Below are 23,651 nucleotides of genomic sequence, written 5' to 3' on the forward strand. Positions count from 1 at the left end.
GTTCAATGGAACAAATGTCATTGCAATTTCTGGAAGCGTATTTTTTTTCAAGTGGAAGCACGTTTGTGTAAACAGGATTTGTATGATAGATTTGTGTGCTGCAGGTACAGGACTGTGCTTTCCTTTGATTAACAGTGTATTTTGGGGTTATGCATGTGTCTCCTGCTGCTTCATGATCTTTTATAAGCTCCCTTTGACTCTTGTATATCAAACTCCCACAATTGCAGTACGGTGATCCACGTTGTGTATCTGGGGCCTTCTAGCTGCTTCTCTGGCTGCCTGACCAATGTAGGATCGTAAGGAGACAGTCTGACTCCAGCTCTCAGGACGTGATCAGGCATGGTATAAGCAGCACTTTTTTCCCAGATGTTTGAAATTCTCCAAAACAGAGCAACTAAGGGCATTAAATGTGTCAGGAGTGCGTCACCAACCTCATGTTAGCTGCAGTGCCTTACTACACATTTCAAGGGAATACTGCTGTCCAGTCACCAAAGTGGAATCCACTTTAATACATACGTGAGGAAAATATGATCATCTATACAATAATATTTGTATTGTAACAAGTGAAATTATTACTGTAAAAAACCCCAAACAAACAAGAAAACCCTGCGTGAGCATTCTACATCAACAATATTCTGAAATATCAGAGTATTGTAGTGTTATTTTTGATGTTTATATTACAGTAAACTAATTTTAATAGTAAAGTTTGTAAGTAAGAGCAAATCAGTTGATACCAGCTTTCTCACATGGAGTGTACACCCTTTTTACATAACTTATTGAACAAAGATGATTTTACAATGGCTCTGTCTTCCTTTTTTTTGCCATGCTTTCTGCAGTGTAGTCCACCATTATGTTACTGTTAAAACCCAAACTTACTGACATCCAGTGTAAAAATCCACTTCCCTGTTGTTGGCTTTTTGTTTCTTCATTAAAATTTTTGCTTTGTGTGCCCTTCTCTTTTCTATGCCTTTTTTTTCTTTGTCACTAGATTGTCTAAATATTTCCATAGTTTTCAGTTGGCTAAATTGCATTTTCTGCAGATGATTAACAAATTCATTTTGAAATATAATTGGCCTTGCAGGGCTCTAATGCCTCTGTCTTGAAAAGTCAGTTTTATTCTTGCTATTAAGAACTTTTTAGTCTTTGAAGAAATGCGCTGGCTTTTAGTCAACTTGGTTGTGTTTTTTTTTAAATAAAATCTTTGCTATGACCTTTCGTACTAGATTTGCTGTAGACATCAAAAAGCTCCCAAAGAATATTTCTAATAAATATTTCATTCAAGTGTTCTTGAATCTTCTTGAATTCTATGCAAGAATGGAACAGAGCAGTCTGTTTTCACAAAGTGAACATCTGGGAACATAGGGTGCAACTGCATCTTATTCACTGACATTGTCTTGAAATTTGTACATCTGAGGTGATATGTGATACAGTTCATGCTTTTTGACCTGTGCTTGTTAACTGCTGCATATTTACCATTCATCCAGGCTCCAAAGACACCTCTGCAGAAGAGCATGGATCTCTTGGGAAAACAGCTTTCCTTGTATTCCTTTGGTATAATAGGTAAGTGAATTTATGTAAAAAAATTACAAATTATTAGGTAACTGAAACTAATGTGCAGGCTTGGGAAAATGGAAGGCTTGATCTCTCCTTTAAAATAGTTTGACTCCTCCTTTTATTGGTAGTTTTGAGTTCATGCCACTAATAATTTGAAGATTATTAAAATGACATTACTTTCATCATAAGGGTGTTTACTTGCTTCTTCATGCAAACATACTCTAACTTACTTTTTGTCCTCTAACTGCTTCCTTTTAAGTTGCAATGTGTCTTGTATTCTGATTTGGGGTGTGCATAATTGAGTCCCTTGCTGTTGGTAGGATTGGGCAATTTCACTGGCAGAAACTTTCTTCACCTTTGCTATACTAATGGAATCATGCTTTGACAGTGGAAAAAAAGTAATAGATTTTTTATAGGTAGCACAATGATAAGCTTGGTTTTGGCTATTTGAGTTATCTTGTCCCCATGAGGCTACAGTACATGCTGGTTTTATATTTATCATGATGACTGTTTTCTTTGTAGGAGTTATTATGCTGGTTGGCTGGTTGCAAGGAAAGCATATCCTTGATATGTTCACAATTGGTGTGAGGTAAGATTTTGGTTTTCAAATAGTGTAGGTCGTGCATGACAGCAAGTGCTTGAAAGCTAGTGATGTATATTATAATGTGCTTGCACACAGACTCTGCTTTTAAGTTCACATAAGTAATTAAAAACAGACTTTTCACTGTAAAAAAGCAAATTCATACTCATTTCTAATGATAAAGTATGTTCTTGTCAGTCTATTAAACTGTGCATTTGTATGGTGATTTCAGACTGTCTTGTGAAACATCTGCAAACAGACAATAGAGTTGTGCTGTTTGAATTTCTGTCACTGAGTAAATAAAGTGGCATCAGACAAAACTAAGTAACGAAGCCTTGTGTCATGTACTTCATTAGCTTGTTTTCCGGCATATTATAGAAACTTAATCCCATGTGGTGTCTGCTGAGAATAACGCTGAATTTAGAAGATCTAACTCTGTACTCCTAGAAAAGTCGCTGAGTTGCTAATTACATGAACAGTGCATAAAGCAGAAGTGTTTCTTTAAATGACAGGATCAGACTCTGGAGGTCTACCCTTTTGGAGAGGGTGAAAAAAAAAAAAGGCACCAGGAACTGCATCTTTGAGCATTGTGTAATGAGTTATTGTGATGTTGTTTACACTGTTATCAGTTTTTTTAATTTGTTTTTTAAATGACCTTCTGTGCCATTCCCACACTTAGCTTGCTGCCACATCATGACCTGCACGTAACAGCTGTGGATCAGTGGTCACTTGAAGTGGTGGGATTTCCCAGTTCTGTTTAGTGCTGACTACTTTTATTCTTCACATACTGGGCAGCTTTGCACAGTTCTAATCCGTGTTTTATACAGGCAAAACAGATGTACAATTGATTTCTACCTTCCCCAACTTTTCTTCATACTTTTGCATAAGTAATGAGTAGAAATGTCTAAGTTACTGCATTTTGTTACTGTCTTCAGTATCTTACAATGAACAGTAAAGAACTAGAATCACACAATAGCTGCTTCCTTTCACTTTTTAACCTCAGTAGGAGACAGCTACAGAAACAGTGTTCTGAAGTGTAAATGCATCATTACTGTGAATTTGTGTATGATGTTCTAAGACAAGATTTGTATATTTACTTTCATTACAGTTTGGCTGTAGCTGCAATCCCTGAAGGACTCCCAATTGTGGTAACAGTGACATTGGCCCTTGGTGTGATGAGAATGGTGAAGAAACGGGCTATTGTAAAAAAACTGCCTATTGTTGAAACTTTAGGTATGACTAGACTCACTTAAAGATAGTATTTTGATACAGATGTTAGGAAATGAACACAAATATTGATGACTAATAGTTAAAATAAAGCAGGTCTGATAGCAATGTGGTGGCATCTTTAAAACATTTAAAATTGAATGCATTTTACAAGGGATTAAAGTATATGTTTTTGTGGGTCTTCTACTTTTTAAAAATTTAATTGAAATAAACAGTCTTTCAGTTAATAGCATGCCACACTAGCAATACTCTAAATTTTGTGAGTGATTAGTTGTATGCAGGACTCTTTATACTTGTTTGCTCTAAGATATTCTTGTTAAATAAGACTTGTAAAATGTCTTTGAAACTAAATTTTTGGTGTAAATTTAGGAATGATACTGACAGTTGGAAACGAATCCAAATTTTAATGTTAGAAAAAGCTTTGTAATCATAATGCACATTCAGGATGTTACACTGCTCATATTAAAGCCTAAAATAATTTATAAACATTAAAGTTTAAAAACATTCTGTACACAGTTTCAGTCAAACATCTAAAGCACAGGACATGGAAAAGAAATAGAAATACTAATTTAAATAATTCTGCTGCATCTGACTTTCTTTGAAGACTGGAAATACTTTTTGCAGGGCCTCTATCAGAGTTTCATTAGTGTCACAAAGTGCTTTGTTGCTTCTCCAATTCATGCTATCGTGTACAAAAACGTCAAGATACTGCAACACTTTCAAAATACTCTTTTTTTCTGACTTAAAAAAGCATATGCAAATTTCAAATTTCTGTAACCTTTTCCATCTTATTAAAATTTTCAGGTTTAATAGTAAGTCACACTTGTGTGACAAGTGTTGTGTAGTGTTAGATAGTTGTCTAGTGTTAGATAGATGTTGCACTTTTTGATAAAGAAGAATGACTGCTGTAAAACATGCTCTTAACTTTCCTCATCATCAGGAGTTGCAATTGAGATTTTAGTAATGTTGTTTTGAGATATAGTGGAATAAAATGAAGGAGAGGTAGGGAGTGGAAACGTTTCAGGTTAGTTGTGAATTTGGGATTTTAATTAGCTTTCTTGATTTATTGAACAAACTCGAGAAGAATTCATTAATAGTTGAAAATTGGCTGCTTTTGTTATATCTCATTTTGTTTTTTCACAAAGACAGCTGCAGTATTTATAGAAATTTGCTTGTCTTGAATATTTTTGTTCTTAGTTATATTATTCTAAATAAGCATTGTCTTATAAATGTTAATTGGTTATTTCAGGTTGTTGCAACATAATTTGTTCAGATAAAACTGGAACTCTGACAAAGAATGAAATGACTGTTACTCATATCTTTACTTCAGATGGACAGCATGCTGAGGTTTGTAGTGAGACTCTTAGACTTCAGTTTTCCTTTTTGCTTTGTTGTGTGTATCAGCTGAAACATGCTTGAGCATACTGCAGGTAAAGCATCAGTTAAGAAAGCATAAATTAGTTGCATCAAATTGCTGTTCCTCAACTTCCAGCTAATACTGTTCTTGAGTTCATTTAGTATTGCAGTCTTTGTGTTGTGTTATCCAGGATTTCTCTGGTTAAAGACGAGCTTTTTGTATGATATGTTAAGTCCTTAAATCTCTTGATGGCTGTAGGCCACAATAAAAGACAGATGCTGAAATACAGTACAAAGACAAGTTGTGAGATTGTGGTTTTTTTCAGTACAGAAGGTTGAGGCTATTCTGCTGTTGCAGGTGCCTAAAAATTAGTTGCATGTTACAAACATTTTAAATATGGATATCCAGCTTTGGCTAAAAGGCAATTTACTGTGTGAACCCTTCATACTGAATATATACTGTCATTTTTGCTTTTTTTTGTAATGGATGGAGTTGGAAGTAAGAGCAGGACATGAAACGGTGGTTGTTGAGTTTGGGGAGTTCCTGCAAAGACTCAAGTAAATGCACAAAAGAGGAGCAAAAGCAGCAGGAATGGAAAAGCAGCAAGGTGTGGAACTAGATGTGGTTTCATGGAGTTTAAACTTAAATATAAATAATTTCTTAAGTTCTGAAACTCATCTTGATAAGGGTTTTTTCCACATTACAGTTAACAGAGCGTCTTGTTATTGATTTTTATAAGCCTGAGCACTTTTATTCTTTTTTCTGTTATTTACCTATGTTTGCTTATATATACTGGTAACTATTTTTTTCTACTCTTCGAATTCTATAGGTATACATAATAGCTTTTTCTTTACTAATAGCACAGTTTGTTTACATCTGGTCCAAGTCAGCTTCTTTTTCTGAATTGAAAGAGAACTTGAAATGGCTGTAAAATATATTAGGTGTTAATACTGAAGATGTGAAGACTTTTTTAGGATCCTGGTGGGATGCCTGGTTTTGTGCACTAAAAATACAATTACTGTTTTTAACAGTTCTCTGAGGTCTCAGCTGAGAGACTGTTCAACTATGATTTTTTTTTTTTTTTTTTTTTCTTCTTACTGGATGAAAGTAGGACTCTACTCTGTACTTCCATTCTGCTGCAGGGGGTATGCATTATTAACCAGGATAAAGGCAAATAGGAGGAAAAAATTAGAAAGCAAAATAAAGAAGAAAAAAAAGTGTGCCTAATACTGTAAGGTAACAAAATAAACTGCATTTATGCAAAGGAATAAAATTGCTACTTTTTGGCAGAAAAAAAAGTAATATATTTCCTTGAACTTGCTTGTCCTCAGAGTTTTTATTCCTTAATCTAGTACCTGCTACATTAGAAGCTGAGTAGGAGAACCCATTCACACTGAGTGAAATCAGTCATTATGAATGGCCTTTTAAAATTTTTCTGTAGTTTCTAGTAAAAAGTTGAGATTAAAACAGTTTATGAACCTGGTGAACATTGCATACTACCTTTGGCTGTTTGTTTTGCAGGTTACTGGAGTAGGCTATAACAGGTTTGGAGACGTGATGCTCGATGGTGAAGTTATTCATGGTTATAACAACCCATCTATTAGCAAAATTGTTGAGGTAAGAGATCTTGGCATGGAGAGGCAAGTTTTAATTGATGATGTAGCACAAGAGCTTTGTATGGCATTTACTTTGTGTTCTTTTTTCTCTCCTTTCCTTCCTCATCTTTTAGGCTGGTTGTGTGTGCAATGATGCTTTGATTAGAAACAACACGTTAATGGGGAAGCCTACAGAAGGGGCTTTAATCGCACTTGCAATGAAGGTGTGTACTTACTTGATGGTGCTTTTTGGGTTCATGTTAGGTGGGAAATGTGTAGAAATAAGTTGTGGGTTTGGTTTTTTCTTTTCTCATTTTCTTCTCCTTTGGGTCTCCTAGATTTGTATGGCAACTGCTAGTCTCCTGTGTTTCTTATCTGTGGAAACATTTGGGCATTCTGAAAGATGGGAGAAAATTATTTAGAACTTAAGTAAAACCTTTATTTTAATCTTTTTTGATTTAGTACTGTGTTTTTACTGCCACAGGCTAATTTACCTGTTGATTATTGATTGTATAGTCTCTTTCCCAGTTTTCATCAGAAGCAGTAAGAAGTTGATAACTAATGTACCGGTCATTACAGCATTTAGAGTGCCCTTTAAATGCAGGGCATGGATAATTTGAATTGTGGACACTGTGATTAAATGTTTTGGATGTTTTTTTTTTTACAATGCTGTGACACACCCATTATAGCTACTGAGAAATGTGGCAACGCATCTTAGCACTTGTTTTTTTTTTTTCGTGATGGTGAATAAACTCAAAAACATTGAAAGATGAATACATTACAGTCTCTCTCCCTGTGTAATTGAGGCTTAAGATGTATCTGTGTTGCTGAGACTCATTCCAAGTCCTCAGTCTTTGACTGGAAAGGATCAGAGTGATATTATTTTGGCAAGAGCCCATAGAAACTGAGAATAAAGGTCTTTCACATGTGTTGCTGGAAAGAGAGGAAGTGAAGGAATTGTGAAGCTCTAAGTACTAAAAATGGCTTACAGCAGGCTGCTGCTTCTGCCTCTTCTTTAATTGGCACGTTCTCTTGGTCTTGGTTAAGGGTAAAGCATGGAATGCTGTGAGTTGCATCAGGGGTGGAGAGAGAAGAGCATTTGAAATGAAATGCCTTTTATCTGGAGTCTTCATGGTTAGTTTTAGATTATATGTCTGGGTGATTCTAAGCACTAAAAAAGTCATTTCAGATTGGATCATGCAAACTTAAAATCAGTGACTTGCCTTCTCCAGACTTTGCCACAGTCTTGTGTTACAATTTTATAGGACCTTCTAGCAGAGAAATGATATAGAAGAAAATAAAAAAATGCCTTGGGGCAATAGACATGTTTTGTCAAACAAAGAGCTACCTTGCTAGCCATTGCAAGACTTGTGCTCGTGGATGGTCACACTCTACAAAGTATTTCAAGATCTGTGGATTGAAGATAGTGTATAGCGTTAAATGCTCAGATTTATGCTGAAGCCTGAAAGAAACTTCTAGGTTCTTTCAGTGTTAAATTGTCAGAAGTTTGTCTGACCTGGAACAGTGGGCTCAAAAGCAACTTTGGAGATGAAACTGTTTTTTACCTAAGTAATGATTGTTAACTAAAATGTCTCAAGTCAACAAATTGCATAGCTGTTTGAAAAGGTCCTGACATTGTGGTGGTACTTCTGTTTTTTACAGATGGGTTTAGATGGACTCCAGGAAGACTACATAAGGAAGGCTGAATATCCCTTCAGCTCAGAACAAAAATGGATGGCTGTTAAATGTGTTCACAGAACGCAGCAGGTGAACTTCAATCACTGTTTCCTTGTGCACTGGCTTTGTAGAGCTGGTTATCTACCTTGCTTAATATCCTTATTTTTCACTTCAGAAGTTATAGCAGGCTGGTAGTAGTGCAGAGTCCTGGCAATATGGTTTGATAATAGACACAGTTTTAGTTCCAAGCTCTGGAGTGCATATTAAGAATCACAAGAAATTCTTTCCAAAAAAGACATACTGGGAGATTATTTTAAGTATTTTAGTATCTGAGACTTTGAATGTATACCTGGCTGTTTTATCTTCCTTCTCCTTCCTCCTTAAACTTCTAAAGCATTTCTGCCAATCTTCTGCGGTTTCAGTGCTACATAGTTACATAATGAATTAAGACCAACAAGGTGCATTGATGTTCAATAGTAAAATTTCTTGTTTGAAAACGCAGGTTTTTTGGTTTTGATGCAGACAGCACATTCCCCAGTGTTGACAGATTTTATTGATGTCAACAGTGTCCTTGGATTATCAATACAAATCATTCTTTAACCTCTCTTTCTTCTGGTGCTTTCACATACATATTTTTATTCATACTTCATTTAGACCAATCTCAGTGTTTTTGCTGTAAATGCTGACGTAGTCACTGCCAGTCTGATAACTGGAGCCTTCTAGATAGTATGTGCAGCAACAGACCTTATCTTGGATTTATGGAAAATTTCCTAGTGTTTCTGACCAGAAAAAAGGCTTGCTGACAGTGTATCACAGTAAAATCTTTGCTTTGGAAAAAGAACATTTAATTCATTTTATCTATATGGATAATATGGTTGTGTTATCCTTGTCTGTATAAAGAGTGGTGAACTGAAATTGCTATGTGATTTTCATCCATATAAGGATTTACTGTGTCTGTGTTTTGGTATCAGCATTTTTAAGATTGTTAAAAAATTGGTAACAGTTTTAAAGGGAGCATAAATTATTTGAAGGCTGAGAGAAAAGAAGTTTTAGAAACTTATATTAGCTTCTGATAGCTAAAACTTCTATTTGTGAGCTATACTAGTTAAGCCTATCAGAAAGATTGAGGTGACTACTGTGCATAAATACCTTTGCAGGGAGAAAATAGGTATATTAAAACCCAGAGATTTTTAGTTCAACAGTAGAGATCAGAATCAGTGATTGGAAATTGAGCTGAGGGAGCAATTCTTAATGGAAAAGGGGGGAAAGGATGAGTTGCTTTAGCATTGGAGTTAAGTGTTCAAGGTAGGTGGTGGATGCTCGGTCACTTGATACCATCAGGGCTAGATATCTGGAAAATATTAGAGTTGTTAGGCATGGTACAAGCATAGAGGTGATATTTAATGACCTGTGCAGCTGGTCAGATGATGAAAAGGTCTTTCAGGTCTAATGTTCTGTGTAGGTTTACTGTCTGTCCTTTGCATGGCCTCTTTAGTCTGTAAACTGTGACCTGCAGTCTAATGTGTACGATATCTACTGAAATGAGATATTGATTATTAGCTTGGTGCTCTTGAAGTTACTATTCTTGAACACGCGCTGTATAGAGATGTTCAAAAGAGTAAATTTTTGTGTTTATAAGTGTAACTTCGATTTACATTTTGTTCTAAAGACTCTTCAGTACAGATATGATGTTCTTATGTGGGTGTGTGCTCGTGTGTGTATTTGTATATACATACATGCATGTGTGCACAACAGTTCTTTTTTCTTTTAGGACAAACCTGAAGTTTGCTTTATGAAAGGTGCTTATGAACAAGTCATTAGGTACTGTACATCGTATAATTGTAAGGGGCAGACCCTACCTCTTGTTCAGCAACAGAGAGAGCAGTACCAGGAAGAGAAGACATCTATGGGCTCTGCAGGACTTAGGGGTAAGGCTGTTTCAGTGTCTCAAAATAACTTTTTTCTTTTTTTTAAAAAAAACGGCACTGCTTATTGTTTAAAAAAATCCCAAAACACTAGAAATTTGTTTCTTCGGTAAGTGCCACAGGATTGTTTCGTTTTTCTTTAAAATGGAGGAGTGGAAAAACAGGTGCTGTTGCCTAAGGCCTGTATAATAGCCTGATTAAATTGCAAAGGGTGAGAAAAGGCACTGGTGGTTCCTGTCATCTCTTGCATGTGACCATAACTGAACAGTACATTACTGCCTGATAGGTTCCATATCTTATTATAGATGTCTGTGGATTTTTAAAACATGGTTGTGTTTATTTTTCTATTATTTTGATCCTGGTACTTTTGTGAATTAGGCTAACAAAACTGATTGCAGGTCATGAGATGTCATTAGAATGACTTTTTATGTTGACAAGGTATGTAGATTTTTAAATATAACTGAAAGTATTTTTCACAATATGATTGATAGGAGGTGATTTGTAGGCAAGCATTATACATGGCTGGCTTTCTTTGGGCTCTGTAAAGAGATCTCTAGGCTGTTAAGTTCATCCACAACTTTTTTTAAGGTAGGAGTACCATGTGGCTCAGCAAGATTGTAAGCTGCAAATTATTAGAAACTGAGAGGATATGCTGGGAGTGATATCTCTGTGCTATTTGGTTCGGACAGTCATTCTTTGTGTCTGCTTCACACCACTGTCAAAAAAAATGTAGGGTAATGGTTTGAAAAAAAGTGAATTTGCTTTTTCCTTACAACTCTAATGTCATTTAAATATATTTTAATTAAGATTGCTACTGTAAAAGACATTCTAGAAAATACTCAGTATATACTCAATGAAATCTGCCTCTCTAAAAGGAAAAAAAATTTTTAACTAATCCTTCCTTTCATCCTCTTGCATAAAAGACTATGCATGTACAGAGAAACCACAAAGCTATATGCCGTTCTCTTTATACACAGTGAAAGTATAAACACTTTCATCTGAGAACAAATAGGAAAGTTATCTTTAAAACCTGGAATATGTATGTTTGGTAAAAAGACAACTCTTTAGAAGAAAGGAATATACATAAGTGGGCTATTCTGAATACTCAAGATAACAGACATTGCTACCAAGGTTTAAAAAAAGAAAATTGCAATTCCCTCCCTCCGCTTTATTCTGGCCAAGTAGTTTAAAATAGTTGTTTTAAATGCTGATGTAAATGTTAATTTCAAATCCTAACTGATTTTTTTTTCTTTGTCTCCTAAAAGTTCTGGCCTTAGCTTCTGGTCCTGAGCTAGGGCAACTGACTTTTTTGGGGCTTGTAGGAATAATCGATCCTCCACGGACTGGTGTAAAAGAAGCTGTAACTACACTTATCACGTCAGGAGTTGCAATAAAAATGATTACTGGAGATTCACAGGAGACTGCAGTTGCCATTGGTATGAATAGTCCACTTCCTTTAATTTTTCTCTTGTTTTCTGTTTTGGCAGTGCCTAGCTAGTTGTTGTGAAGTGTGGGTATTAAATCTTTAACATTTGTGAGTTCTGTGTATTGGGTTAACATATGGCAGTGAAATTTGGAGGAAGAAAAACCCAAAACTAAAAACCCTAGCTTGAAGTGATACTTCGGTTTCAGCTTAAACTATAGTTTTTCTTATTTGGTTAATGTATGACTTCTGCTGTTTGAGACTAGGTATTTTCTTATTGTATTTTGTTATAAAATATGCTTGATTTCTGATTCTTATTCTTAGACCCCCAACACCACCCTCCTTACCCTCAGCTTTCTATGCCTGTCTTAAGACAACAGGGGAGAAACTAAAATAGCCAGTGACAATGAGTATTTACGATGAATGTGGCACTTCAGTATCATCCAGTACAGTTTAGTCAAAGTATTTTTTTGTTTAACTACTGTTAATAAATATTTAAACAAATTATTTAACTTATTTTTACAGTATAATACATTACTTTAGCCAGAATATGAATTCTTTACATACAGGGTGATGAACAAAAAGTTGAATATGCACGTTAAAAGTACACCCCCAAAATAATAGTGCTTTCTCAGAGGGTGGTTTTTCCTTGTCTTCCACATGTCATTTTTCATTTTTTGTCTGGTTATTTTTGAACTGTCACTTCTTTAGAGAGGACTGAGCTCTTGTGTTTATATGGTGTCTGATACAATGAGGTACAGACCTTTAGACTTAAAAAGTCTAAGGAAATAAATGATTAGAATAGACTTTGTAGCATGTTTGTTACTCAAGAGTTCAGATCATTTACTCCAGTATACTGAATCAGTAAGGTGTTAAGATGTTCTGCTCTAGGCATTTCAGATCTGAAGTGTTGCAGATAATAGTAGGTTTAAAAAAAATAAAATTGGTTACTTAAAGTTTTAAAAGGGTAAATTATTATAATGCCTTTTTTATTATTTATTTCCAGCTAGTCGACTAGGATTGTATTCCAAAAATTCACAGGCAATCTCTGGAGAAGAAATAGATGATTTGGATATTCAGCAGCTTTCTCAAATAACACCAAAGGTTTGTTTTGATATACTACTGACTGAAATGCAGTAAAAGATATATTTTATATTGAGATTTTTTTTTTTCTCTGTGGAAAGCTAGAACGTAACTTCTGAGATACAAATAATGTGTTTTTAATAGAAGCGATACAGGAAATTACTAGAGGCTTTTAGTACAGAAACACTGAAGCTGTCTCAGATCGAACAAATATCTTTCAATTTGACACATGACCATATGAAAATTTAGTTTTTTCAACTCTCATGGCTATCTCTTTAGTGAGTTTATTACTTTTGTCTCCTAATGATTGTTTTTTACCTTTCAATGCCTGCATTGGAACTTTAATTTTGCCACCTCACTTTCAGTGAGCATCACATTTTATTTCTTTGAGTAGCTCAGCTCATATGTGTGTGTGTATATATATATAATATAAAAAACCCGCACCTTACAGTTTGCATGTTCAGACAGTCCATCCTTTTGTAATTCATAAGAGGAGCTGTCTGTATCTTTAATGATTTTTAATCGATCTGAGGTCACTGGTTGAGAATTTTGAAAGGGTCTATTAAGTTAGTGCTTAATTCTTTTTAGTTATTAAATAATTAAATGTATTAGCCAATGTCAAAATTTGTAAATGCGAAGGTAGAATCAAATTGAGGTTCAGGCTTGGCTATGTTGCAAAATGTGTGCATGAAAATGTTGCTCTGTTTGCAAAAGACTGCAAAATTAGACTGCAGTATGCTTGAGTCTGTGAGCCAAAAGCCAATATTTACAATCAAGAAATGTGCACGTCAGCTTTCTGTCTTTCCTTGGTGACTCAAAGACAAACTTAAAAAAAAATATTGTGTAGCAAATAGTAATTTTTGGTTTATTTGGTAATACTTGTTCTTAAGGGCTGTCCACCTTCAATAACTGAAATAGCTACAGATTTACTTTGTGCATGTTTGGCCTGAGACCCAATTAGTTTTCTAGGCATTTATTTAAAATACTATTAGAAGTTGATTATACAATCACCTAATAAGATTGTTATCTGTAATCAGAAAGTTTTTAAATTGTGTATTCTATTTTGGAAATAAGTAGCACCGACTTTGTTTACCAGAACACACTTTGAATCTCCTCTGGAAGTAATGATTTCACTCTTAAAAACACGGCTCACTGGTGCTTCAGATTTAGAGCTAACAAGAGTACAGTTGGCCTGTGATAGTACATTTTCTTAATCATCTAGCTTTATAGAATCCAGTGCAATTCTTTGTTTCTCAAATTTTCACTACTACTTCATTGTGCTTTTAACAGGTTGCAGTATTTTACAGAGCCAGTCCCCGACATAAATTGAAAATTATAAAGGTACGTCTTACTAGAGGCTTGAAAGCTGGACTGCTGCTATGGGTACTGTGCCTTTACTTAAATTGTAATGTGCTACAGTTTAAGATGACATCAGAAATGCATTTTGTTTGAAAGTGAAGTGTATTTGAAAATATTACTTAGAAAAATGCGTAGTGCCCACAAGGGATAGGCAGCTGCTGGTAGGCAATATCATGGGTTTCTTCTATGTAGGGAGCTGGGGGTTGATTGAGATTGTGTCACATTGCAGTTGAATTGACTAGGAACTTGAAAGAACCATATTTCTACTTCTCAGAACAAGATAAAAGAGCATGAATTTCAAGCCATGTCTGAGGTAATGCTCTCATTCAGAAGTTAACAAAAGAAGGTAGCAAAGAGGGATGTAATCAATGTAACAACTGGAACAATCAGAAAAGCAACAATAAGGATAAGGAAGTCAAACATTGAGACAGTTGGAATATATTCAGAATTATGAGGGTGATATTAGAAGTATCTATAAAAGAAGGTTTTTTTCTCTAAAAAAAAAAATTTTACATACCCTAGCTTTAAAATTTAGGCTGTCTGAATATATGAACTGAAGTTTAACCTAAAATTTTGTATAAAAATTCATCAGAATAGAAACCGCTACTTTTTTTTCCTTTAGGATTTTACAGTGGAAATTATAAGAAATTGGGGTGGGGGGAGGGCTGGGCCAATGACACTGACCTCATATCTAGAATAAGTTTATGGGAAGGGTTATTTCAATCCCTGGTTTAAGCTCTTTTCCCTTTCTTTAGTCCCTGCAAAATAATGGTGCAGTAGTAGCTATGACAGGAGATGGAGTAAATGATGCTGTTGCTCTGAAGGCTGCAGATATTGGTGTAGCAATGGGACAAACCGGAACAGATGTTTGTAAAGAGGCAGCAGATATGATTCTCGTGGATGATGATTTTCAGACAATAATGTAGGTGGCATTTATGTACATACCTTGTGCTATATAGTTTTAATTAAATATTGCCTGGGTTAAAAACAAAAGAAATTCCCTGAACTTGTAAGTGATGTAGCTGTTAATGAATTCTCCACTAAATCAGGAGAATTATCTTTATGGTGATTACCTGTATTATCCTCTTAAAAAAGAGCTGGGAACATAATAGTACAAGGGGCAACTAAATATTTCTGTCTTTTTATGTATCTTAATAATAATATAAGAATGTATTTACATATTTAGACCTTTTGCAACTGTGGTCTTGTCCATAGATTAGATGTAAGTAACAAAGGAGGTTGTGCATGTATATGCTCTAAAAACTAACCTGTATTTCTGCTTCTCCAAGTAGAATTATGGTGGTAGTATGTTTGGAAACATAACTGAGTCATGAGTCTAACTGTCAGTAGGATTCATCTTCACTTAATTTCTTACTTCAGAAGCATAAATCTTACGTAAAAATGAGAGAGCATTCCTCTTGATTTAAAAGATTTTACACTGTGCTGTTTGTTTTCAACTCTTTAAAATGTGGTAGTGTTTCAGAAAAGGAAAGGAATATAAGCTATTTAAAATCACAGGTGAAAATAAGTTACCAGCTTCTAGTAACCGCTATTTGTTACTTGTTCATTTTTTTCTTGGGCGACTTCAAAGAGAGCATAGCTAAACTTAGTTTGAATTTAATCCATCTGGCTTTTGAACTTAGTGGTTGTTGGCAGAGTTGGACTGCTGTCTAGTGAGAAAGCCTTCTTTCTGAAATTATGCATCAATCTTAGACCACCTCAGTTTGTCTGAAAGTATGTCAACCCTTGGTAAGAGTGAAATGTAGAAGTACAGTATAAGAGAATCTACATAGGTAGCAGTATGTCAGAGGATGATCTGAGAGTTAAAAGGTTTGCGTATTAATTCAGCCAACAGCAATGTGCTGTTGTGAAAAAACAAGAGAAGTGAATTGTTTTAAGATGCTCAGAAGAGTACATAGGAAGGACATCTGTGGTAAGTACTTGGGCTTGATGAATCTTTTGCTGGAATACTTTATCCAGTTTTGCTTACTTAGGAAAGTGAAAAGAGTGGTAAACACTGGGGGGATGGGGGGCAAGTATGATCTTCCATAGTTTTATGTCCTTCCCCTGACTCCTTTAATCTTTTTGCCTTAAAAATTACAGAAGGGATGCTGATTAATTGTTGTTCTTGGCTATTGGGGGAATGGAAGGAAGAAATCAGTTTTATTTGCAGCAGAGTAGACTCGATGTAGGTATTGAAAACACCTCACCACTCTAATTGTGATAATGTGATAGGCAAGTTGCAGTGTGCGCTAGAGGTTGAGGAGATGATCTATACGCACTTTATTCTGGTACAGTAAAAAGGTGATGGTGAATCTTGAACAAGGAGAAGATTTTACAACTGACATTTCATTTTGAAAGTTAGGCAGCTGGAAAAATAACTGTTGTGATTAATCTCGTAGTCAAGTTGAAAAACAGTGACAGCCAAAGTTATGAAAGAACCTCAACTCATTTGTTTCTTGATATTTGTATTGTTCTTTGAAGTAATAGCTTTTTTGTTCATTTTGAGCTTTTCTGGCAGTAGTCTTTTTTGTCTAGTGATGTAATCTTTTATTTTTAATTGCAGGTCTGCAATTGAAGAGGGTAAAGGCATTTATAATAACATAAAAAATTTTGTTAGATTTCAACTGAGCACGTAAGTTTGAAAAGTTGACAATATCCAAAGGTTCTAACTACATTGTGAATGAATCGAAGCATCATGAAGCAGATGCTGCATAAATTCATGTGAACATTGTAAATTTTGTGTGGGAGATGCTGATAAGCTATGCTTTTGCATTTCCAGTATTTTGTATTTGGTGGCTTGTTTCATTTTTAAAGAACCAGAAAATAGTGCAGTGAACATACATCTAACTGTGTCACAGTTCTTCTTGTTAAGATGTGAAAAGTCAGTAACAAAGAGGACGAAGAGGAACAGCATAGCTACTTTTGGGTCCTTGTTTAAAGGAGAAGTTAGTAGTCATTCTCTCCTTAACCAGCATATGTATATCAAATGGAGGAAACCGGGGCAATGGGAGGTTAGTTTCTCTGAAATCCATGTATTTGTTTGTGGAATGAGTTAGCTCTGTGAAGCTGACTTCCTTTTCTTGCATATAAGGATCCCGGTGCTAACTACATCATGTCTACATAAGACAAGCAGACAAGAGTTCATTAAGCCTTAGTTTCTAAAATTCTGTGAAATTCAGGAACATGATTTTCCTCTTCATAATGTTGTTTATGTACTTTTTGGAAGCCTTCATGGCATTTCAGAGTGGTTGAATAAAGTTGCAGAAATTAAAAACAAAAACACAAAAACCCACCAAACCCCCACAAATTCTGAATACACCCCCCCCCCCCCCAAACCACAAAAGCAAAAAAAATCCCCAGAAAAAATCCCCCAACACAACAAAACTCAGAAAACACTAACATCTTAAAACTTGCATAGAAATTGTAAGAAGTGTCATAATACCTTCAGTCTTGACTAGTGTCCTTCATTGGTAGAAGACTAAAAATATGCTTCTGAAAAATAATGAAGCATAGGTATTCTAGGAAAGTGTACTTGCCTGTTAGCTTTGAGAATGGTAGCCTCAGGTTTTTGATGAATGTGATGAGTTACCCTTTTTTTTGTGTCCCTCTTTGCCTGAAGAACATAATAGGGTTCAGTAGAGCGCTAAATTTGGGATTAGACTTGCTCTCTTGCTGGTTATGAAACCACTTAATCTTGCACTGAAAGTAATTAGCGCATACTTGTTTAGAGAGTTTTCTAATACGAAGCTTGCAACCAGCTGTTTTCAGTCTTTTGCCTGTCCTTCTCATCTTCCTACTAATGAGGGGTGGTGTAGTTATTTTTAGGGAGCTAGGGTAGTACCTTGTCTTGACTGATTAGTCAAGCTAGTAACAGGTGAACAGAGTGGTGGTGTTTAGATCAAAAGTGTAAAAGCAGTTTGTTTTTCAAAACCATGTTTGGAAGTTCTGCTTCTGGCACAATGAAAGTATAGGACCCAGTTCCCCAGTAAAAAAAAAAAAACAAAAACGGGTAAAGGCAATTGATAACTCTGAAATGTTAGCTTAAAGTTTGGAACCTAAGTTTGCTGTCTTTTGATTGCCAGAACAATGCTGTTTTAAATATGGATGGTGTCAAGATAAGTATTCTAAATTAATTTATGCTCTACCTTTAAAGTTAGGCTTATGTCAGTCATGATTGACACTGTCAAAATCTGTATCTACTCTTAAACAGTTGAAGTGTTGATTAGAAAGTAGCTATCAGTGGATCTTCAGAAATGTTCCATGCTGACAGTTATAAAAACGGATTCTTTCAACAGGAGTATAGCAGCACTGACTTTAATCTCACTGGCTACATTAATGAACTTTCCTAATCCTCTCAATGCCATGCAGATCTTATGGATCAATATTATTATGGATGGACCTCCAGCTCAAAGGTAATTACTTTAAATTCCATTAGAGGTCTGTAGTCTTTCTGTTTCTGCAAGGAAAATGGTTGCTCATAAGGAAACTCTGAAGTGTTAAACTTCAGTGAAATGTTTCCAAAACAGAAAGCTTTTTCTTTGAATTGAAGTGTTTACAGTATAGTTCTGTGTTTGTTCCTTTTGGCTTGCTTTAGTATCTAACAATGAGGGCACCTTAAGATCCATGGATATGCCCATGAAGCTTGCATGCAGGATTCTGGCTTCCTTCTGGCTTTTTGCTCTGATCCTCTTCACTGCAGATAGATGGCAGAGGGAGAGGTGAAAAGGAACTAGCAGTAAATTCCTTAGCTAGGTTGATCACAGTAACAGAAATGGGGAACATAACTCATATTGCAGCTTCCTTTAAAATCAATATCTGGTAATTTTAATACTGTCACATATTTATGGACTCCCAAACTGCTGCGTTACAATGTTGCCTGTTACTATTACAGATAACTCAGTTTTCTGAAAGTGAAAATATGTGCTTATTTGAATGAGATAATTCTTAGGCTGTAGAGAGGTGATTAAAATCTTTATTTGAGCTCAGAAAATCTAGCCCTTAAGTTAGAAGCAGTGAATTATTTTTATGATGATAAAAATCTAAGATGCTCTTTTAATTGTAAGTCTTGGGGTGGAGCCTGTGGATAAAGATGTTATTCGGAAGCCTCCAAGAAATTTGAAGGACAGCATTCTGACCAAAAGCCTGATTGTTAAAATACTGGTTTCATCAATAATTATCGTGTGTGGAACACTGTTCGTCTTCTGGAGAGAGGTATGACAAAAATACAAAAATTAGAGCAGTAACAAACTAATTTAAAAGAAATTCATTTTGTACCAGCAGTTGGAATTCAGAATTTGTATGAACTTGGTCGCAAGTTTTGTCTATGCTTATTTAATGATCTACTCAGCTAGCAGATTAGAGAGGAAGATTTTTTGAAGTAGTTGTTGAAATGAGGAATACTGCGTTATTCCTCAATCTCTGTTTTAACACAGACTTTTTCAGGTCCCAAATCTACTTGGCCCATAGAAGGTAATTGTACAGATCTTCTAGCCAGACTATTATGAAACAGCCATTTGACTTTCTTTTCTCAGTAGAGAAAAATGTTGTTTGAGCTTTTGATAGTGCATCATAGAATTCTTGGTATTCCATGTGCTTGCATAAAGCCTCTTGTTTGTCAAGAGGCTTCATTTAATCATGCCTTGGAATTACAAATTCTTATAAATTACAGGTGCATAATTTTTCCTGTATGATTTATTAAATCAACTTGGGGCAAACAAGTTGATTTTGCTGTCATTTACTAGCTAGTAGAACTTGAATTGTTGTAATAACTTTGTTTAGTTGTGGAGAGTTTCAAGCATGCTAAAGCCTTTTCATTTTATTTTTTTGGCAGTTAAGAGACAATGTAATAACACCTCGGGATACAACCATGACTTTCACCTGTTTCGTATTTTTTGATATGTTCAATGCTTTGAGTTCTAGATCTCAGGTAAGTGATTCATATTGTCCACAGTATTTACACAATAAGCAGAATTTACTTTGAGGGAGGATCTTGCTGTGTTTGTTTCAAAAGTTTTCCTGGAGATTTACTTCACATCTGCTATTAAGCTTCAATCTCATATATTTACTAGGTAGGATTTCTTAAATTACAGGTAATTATTAGTTTCCTTAATTCGCTTATGTGATGCAGAGCTGGTAGTAATGCTTCTGTCCTGAAGCAAGGAAATTTTTATTAAAAGATGAAGCGTGATAGTCCTTTGTATTGCTGTGTACACTTGGTTGTGGTTTTTTTTTTCTGAAGATTCTGTCAGTCTGGTATCCTTGCCAGAACCTGAAACTTCTTGAAGGCCTTAACTTTTTTATTCTGTACCCTAAACACATAATCCAAGGAAAATTTCTTAAACTTCTTTTTCTGTCTATTTTTGTTTTAAGGAAGCAAGTCTGAAAATTTGTGCTAGTTGGAGAAAAGTACATTGCTAGTATACATTAGTACATTTACTCTAATTTGCAGTCTGTTTTCTGATGTGAATTGTCAGGGTCAATGAAAACACTTCCTTCTAGTGTAGAGGACACCTTTTAATGCACTGTACTTGCAGAAAAGTGAGCTCAATATATAAGTTGTTGACTGTGAAGACAAGATTTGTCCTCTGTTTACCAGAGAGAAAATGCAATTAGCCTGTTCAAGAATTTGTTCTGGGTTATCTAAAAGGTCAACAATAACTTTCACATTTTTTCTAAAAGCCTAGATGAAAAAAAAATTGTAGATACAAATTATTTTTACTGTCTAGATGAACTAGATTACACATACAGTGTAATGTGCTGTTTATTTTACAGACAAAATCTGTGTTTGAGATTGGACTTTGTAGTAACAAAATGTTCTGCTATGCCGTCCTCGGATCTATAATGGGGCAGTTACTGGTTATTTACTTTCCTCCACTTCAGAAGGTTTTCCAAACAGAGAGCCTGAGTGTCTTGGGTAAGAACAGTTCCCTTTTCAAAATTGTACATTAAGGATTAATTTGTAAATGCATTAGCTTATGGTTCTATAAGAGCACTTGCTAGCTGTTTGCATGCAACAGGAATAGAAAGCCTGCTGTCTTTTTTTTGGAAAAAAACCCACCACCTTTTAGATGTTTTCTTTGGGAACCATGATTTAAATGTGTCTTGTACACAACTGATCAGTGCATTTTAAAATTTCTGAAATGCTTATGTATATTGGGCTTTTAATATAAATTTTGATGCAGGCAAAAATGAAGCACAGAGTTTATTGAAGTTTTTAAAGCACTATTAATCTTGCTATTTAGCAAGTTCTTCCTTAAATATTAAACATCTTACTTAGAAATCTTGATCCTTTATTAAATAATCAGCTGCATTATTGTAGGATAAATAGACATGAGAATTTTAAGAAGCTATAGATACATAAAGCTGTTTGCCTCATCAAGACATTACTTCTGCAGTTTTCTGGAGTTAAAAATAAAACTGTCATGAAATACATGTTTTTATGTAATTCTTATTGTAGTGTCATTTTGAGTATGAAGGTAATTATGTTTCTTAGTGTTCTCTATTTTCATAGGTGTTAATAAAAATAGGGTTATGAAATACTTTAAAAGTTTTGAAATAGCATGCCTGTATTTATGATTTGTGCATAAACTATGTATGTTAACCTTCTGGTCCTGCAAAAATCGCTTAGTTTCTCCTGAACTTACCCAATGATTGGGAGACAGTTTGAAAGTCTTGTAAGTCTTGTTCTTTTGTAAGGCTGCCCTTGGTTCTTAAAAAGCAAATTTAAAAAGGGCTAATAATTATCTCTTCCCAGATTTACTGTTTCTTCTGGGACTCACTTCCTCTGTGTGCATAGTGACTGAGATCATAAAGAAGTTTGAAAGAAGTAAGGAAAAGATCCAGAAACGTGGAAGTTCTTCTTCGTCAACTTCGTCTTTTCTTGATGTATGATGCATATTGCATTCTTTTGTTTGCAAACTTAGGGACTGCTGTCTAAAGATTTAGGAGAAAGCAAAACAATATTTGGAGGATAAAGAAATCCTGAGGGCTTTTGACAAGTCCTTTGTTTCACTGGCTAATGATGAACATTCATGTTTCAAGACTGTTTAGAATTTGACTTCCAGCTGTGGGAGTAACAAATGACATTATGCAACTTTGGTAACATTTTTCCTCAAACATAAATTTACTTCTGAGATTGAATGGGATTTTGTGTGTGGGGGGGTTAATTTAAAGAAAGATCTAAGCCCAAGTCCCATTTTCTGCACTTAGAAGATATAACTGTGTAAAATCCTTCTCTTAGATATAAATATTTTAGTTTGTTTTTATTTAAAACATCGTACTATTTTACTTTTATGGTGGTGGATCTTTGCTACTAATACAAGGATAAAAAAATATTTCAGAGGCATTCCACTGAATTGAGTTTAGAGTCTGTCACAAGAGTGCCATATTCTAGCTACTGTATTTATTTACTTTATCCTGCAATGTGTAAGCGGCTCAAGTACCTTGTGCTACAGGGGTTTTTTTTGTATCCAGAATTTTTTTTTTGCACAGGATGTGACCGCTGTCAGTTCACTGTTTTTCTTTTCTTTTTCTGTGATTGAAAAGCCTATATTGCAATTTGAAGTAAATGTTTGCCTTTCTTAAAAGTGTGTTGTCTCTTTGTTTTAAAAGAAACTGGCATTTACACCAGATTAGCATGCTTGTTTTGATATAATTTTAAATACAATCTTTGTTTCATGTCATTCCATATTTACTTTAGCCTGTGACTGTTAGATCACTCGAATGATTATAAGACAGTACTGTTACTGAAATTACTTGTAGTGTATTGGATTGGAAAAATGAGTGCACTAATCCTCCTCACTCTAATGGCAAAAATCTCCACCCCTCTCTCAAAGAAGCTTGGTTTTCCTTCCTCTTCCTACTTCCACTGTGATCATAAAAATAAACTTTTTACTGGTAGTCTAACTTAAAATTTTAACCTACAGAATGACTTTTTGTGGCTAGAAAAACATTATAATAGACTTGTGTCTTGATATGTTAAAAGTATTTTTAATATGTTTGAATACTCTCATGTTCACTGATTGGAAATGGTGTTCTTCAAAATAGACTTGCAGCTGTTGTTATCGGTTCCTTCTCAACAGAGTATGACTCATGATCCTTTGAGGAAATGCAAGGAACTTTCACCTAGGGAATCCTGAAAAGAAGATGCCTAAGATCTCTAGGGGGAGTTGGAGATACAATGGTATCTCTTTTGATTGAAAGCATGTGGGTACGTGTTTTCACACCATCTGCTGAAAGTGTAGCATTGGTATTGGCTCTGGGCCATGTTGTCGCGATGGTTATCCTGTCAGTTAATGAGGAATTGTAAATAGGCACTGGGATATTTCTGCACTTACATTTGTGGCTTGCCCCACATGCCATGCTCAGAATCTGAAGAGTTCATTGATAACAAGGCAGTTTAGAAAGTGCTGTATGAATTTTTCTGCTAAGAGGTCACTTTAATTGTCCTCTTATTTTTTTTCTGTGGAGACTGCCAGACTTGATCAGGAAGTGGGGCTGCAGACAGGACATGAGTGCACCTGTGAGTCTGCTTTACAGGTGCAATTTCTCCATTGCTCTGTCTGTCCCGGGCCTGCTCAATATATCTGTATTACCTGGAATACCACTGTGCTGGAGATGTAGTTGTGTAAAGTCTGAGACGGCAGCATATGGCCCTAGTCTCGTCCTGCAGGATGTGATGTGAACCACTATGCTGGTAGAGCATGGACAAGGTGAGCTCTTACAGAAACACTCTCATGTCTTCAAGCAAAAGTTTCTTTTTTCCAGCAGCTCTGCCTTTCAGAAGTTGAACAGACTTGTCAGTGTTCCTCCTGTTGAACTATTACCAACTTTCGCTAGTGGGGCTGTAGTTGTTCACAGTTGTAGTGTG

General features: G+C 35.3%; 1 protein-coding gene across 3 annotated transcripts in view; it reads left to right on the top strand.

Moving 5' to 3' along the window:
- Positions 1–22,685, top strand: part of ATP2C1 (ATPase secretory pathway Ca2+ transporting 1) — a 65,774-nt gene extending 43,089 nt beyond the window's left edge. For all 3 annotated transcript variants that reach the window (XM_074900634.1, XM_074900636.1, XM_074900635.1), the window contains 18 exons: positions 1,485–1,560; positions 2,077–2,143; positions 3,243–3,367; positions 4,611–4,708; positions 6,240–6,335; positions 6,448–6,537; positions 7,976–8,080; positions 9,762–9,918; positions 11,181–11,351; positions 12,345–12,442; positions 13,712–13,762; positions 14,536–14,702; positions 16,347–16,415; positions 18,079–18,195; positions 18,847–18,994; positions 19,614–19,709; positions 20,555–20,696; positions 21,537–22,685. In XM_074900634.1, the coding sequence (XP_074756735.1) occupies positions 1,485–1,560; positions 2,077–2,143; positions 3,243–3,367; positions 4,611–4,708; positions 6,240–6,335; positions 6,448–6,537; positions 7,976–8,080; positions 9,762–9,918; positions 11,181–11,351; positions 12,345–12,442; positions 13,712–13,762; positions 14,536–14,702; positions 16,347–16,415; positions 18,079–18,195; positions 18,847–18,994; positions 19,614–19,709; positions 20,555–20,696; positions 21,537–21,673 (2,010 nt within the window). In that variant the 3' untranslated portion in view covers positions 21,674–22,685. The remainder of the gene's footprint in view (positions 1–1,484; positions 1,561–2,076; positions 2,144–3,242; positions 3,368–4,610; positions 4,709–6,239; positions 6,336–6,447; positions 6,538–7,975; positions 8,081–9,761; positions 9,919–11,180; positions 11,352–12,344; positions 12,443–13,711; positions 13,763–14,535; positions 14,703–16,346; positions 16,416–18,078; positions 18,196–18,846; positions 18,995–19,613; positions 19,710–20,554; positions 20,697–21,536) is intronic.
- Positions 22,686–23,651: the final 966 nt, after the last annotated feature.

This window comes from Athene noctua, chromosome 2 (genome assembly GCF_965140245.1).
Source record: "Athene noctua chromosome 2, bAthNoc1.hap1.1, whole genome shotgun sequence".
NCBI classification, from domain to species: domain Eukaryota; kingdom Metazoa; phylum Chordata; class Aves; order Strigiformes; family Strigidae; genus Athene; species Athene noctua.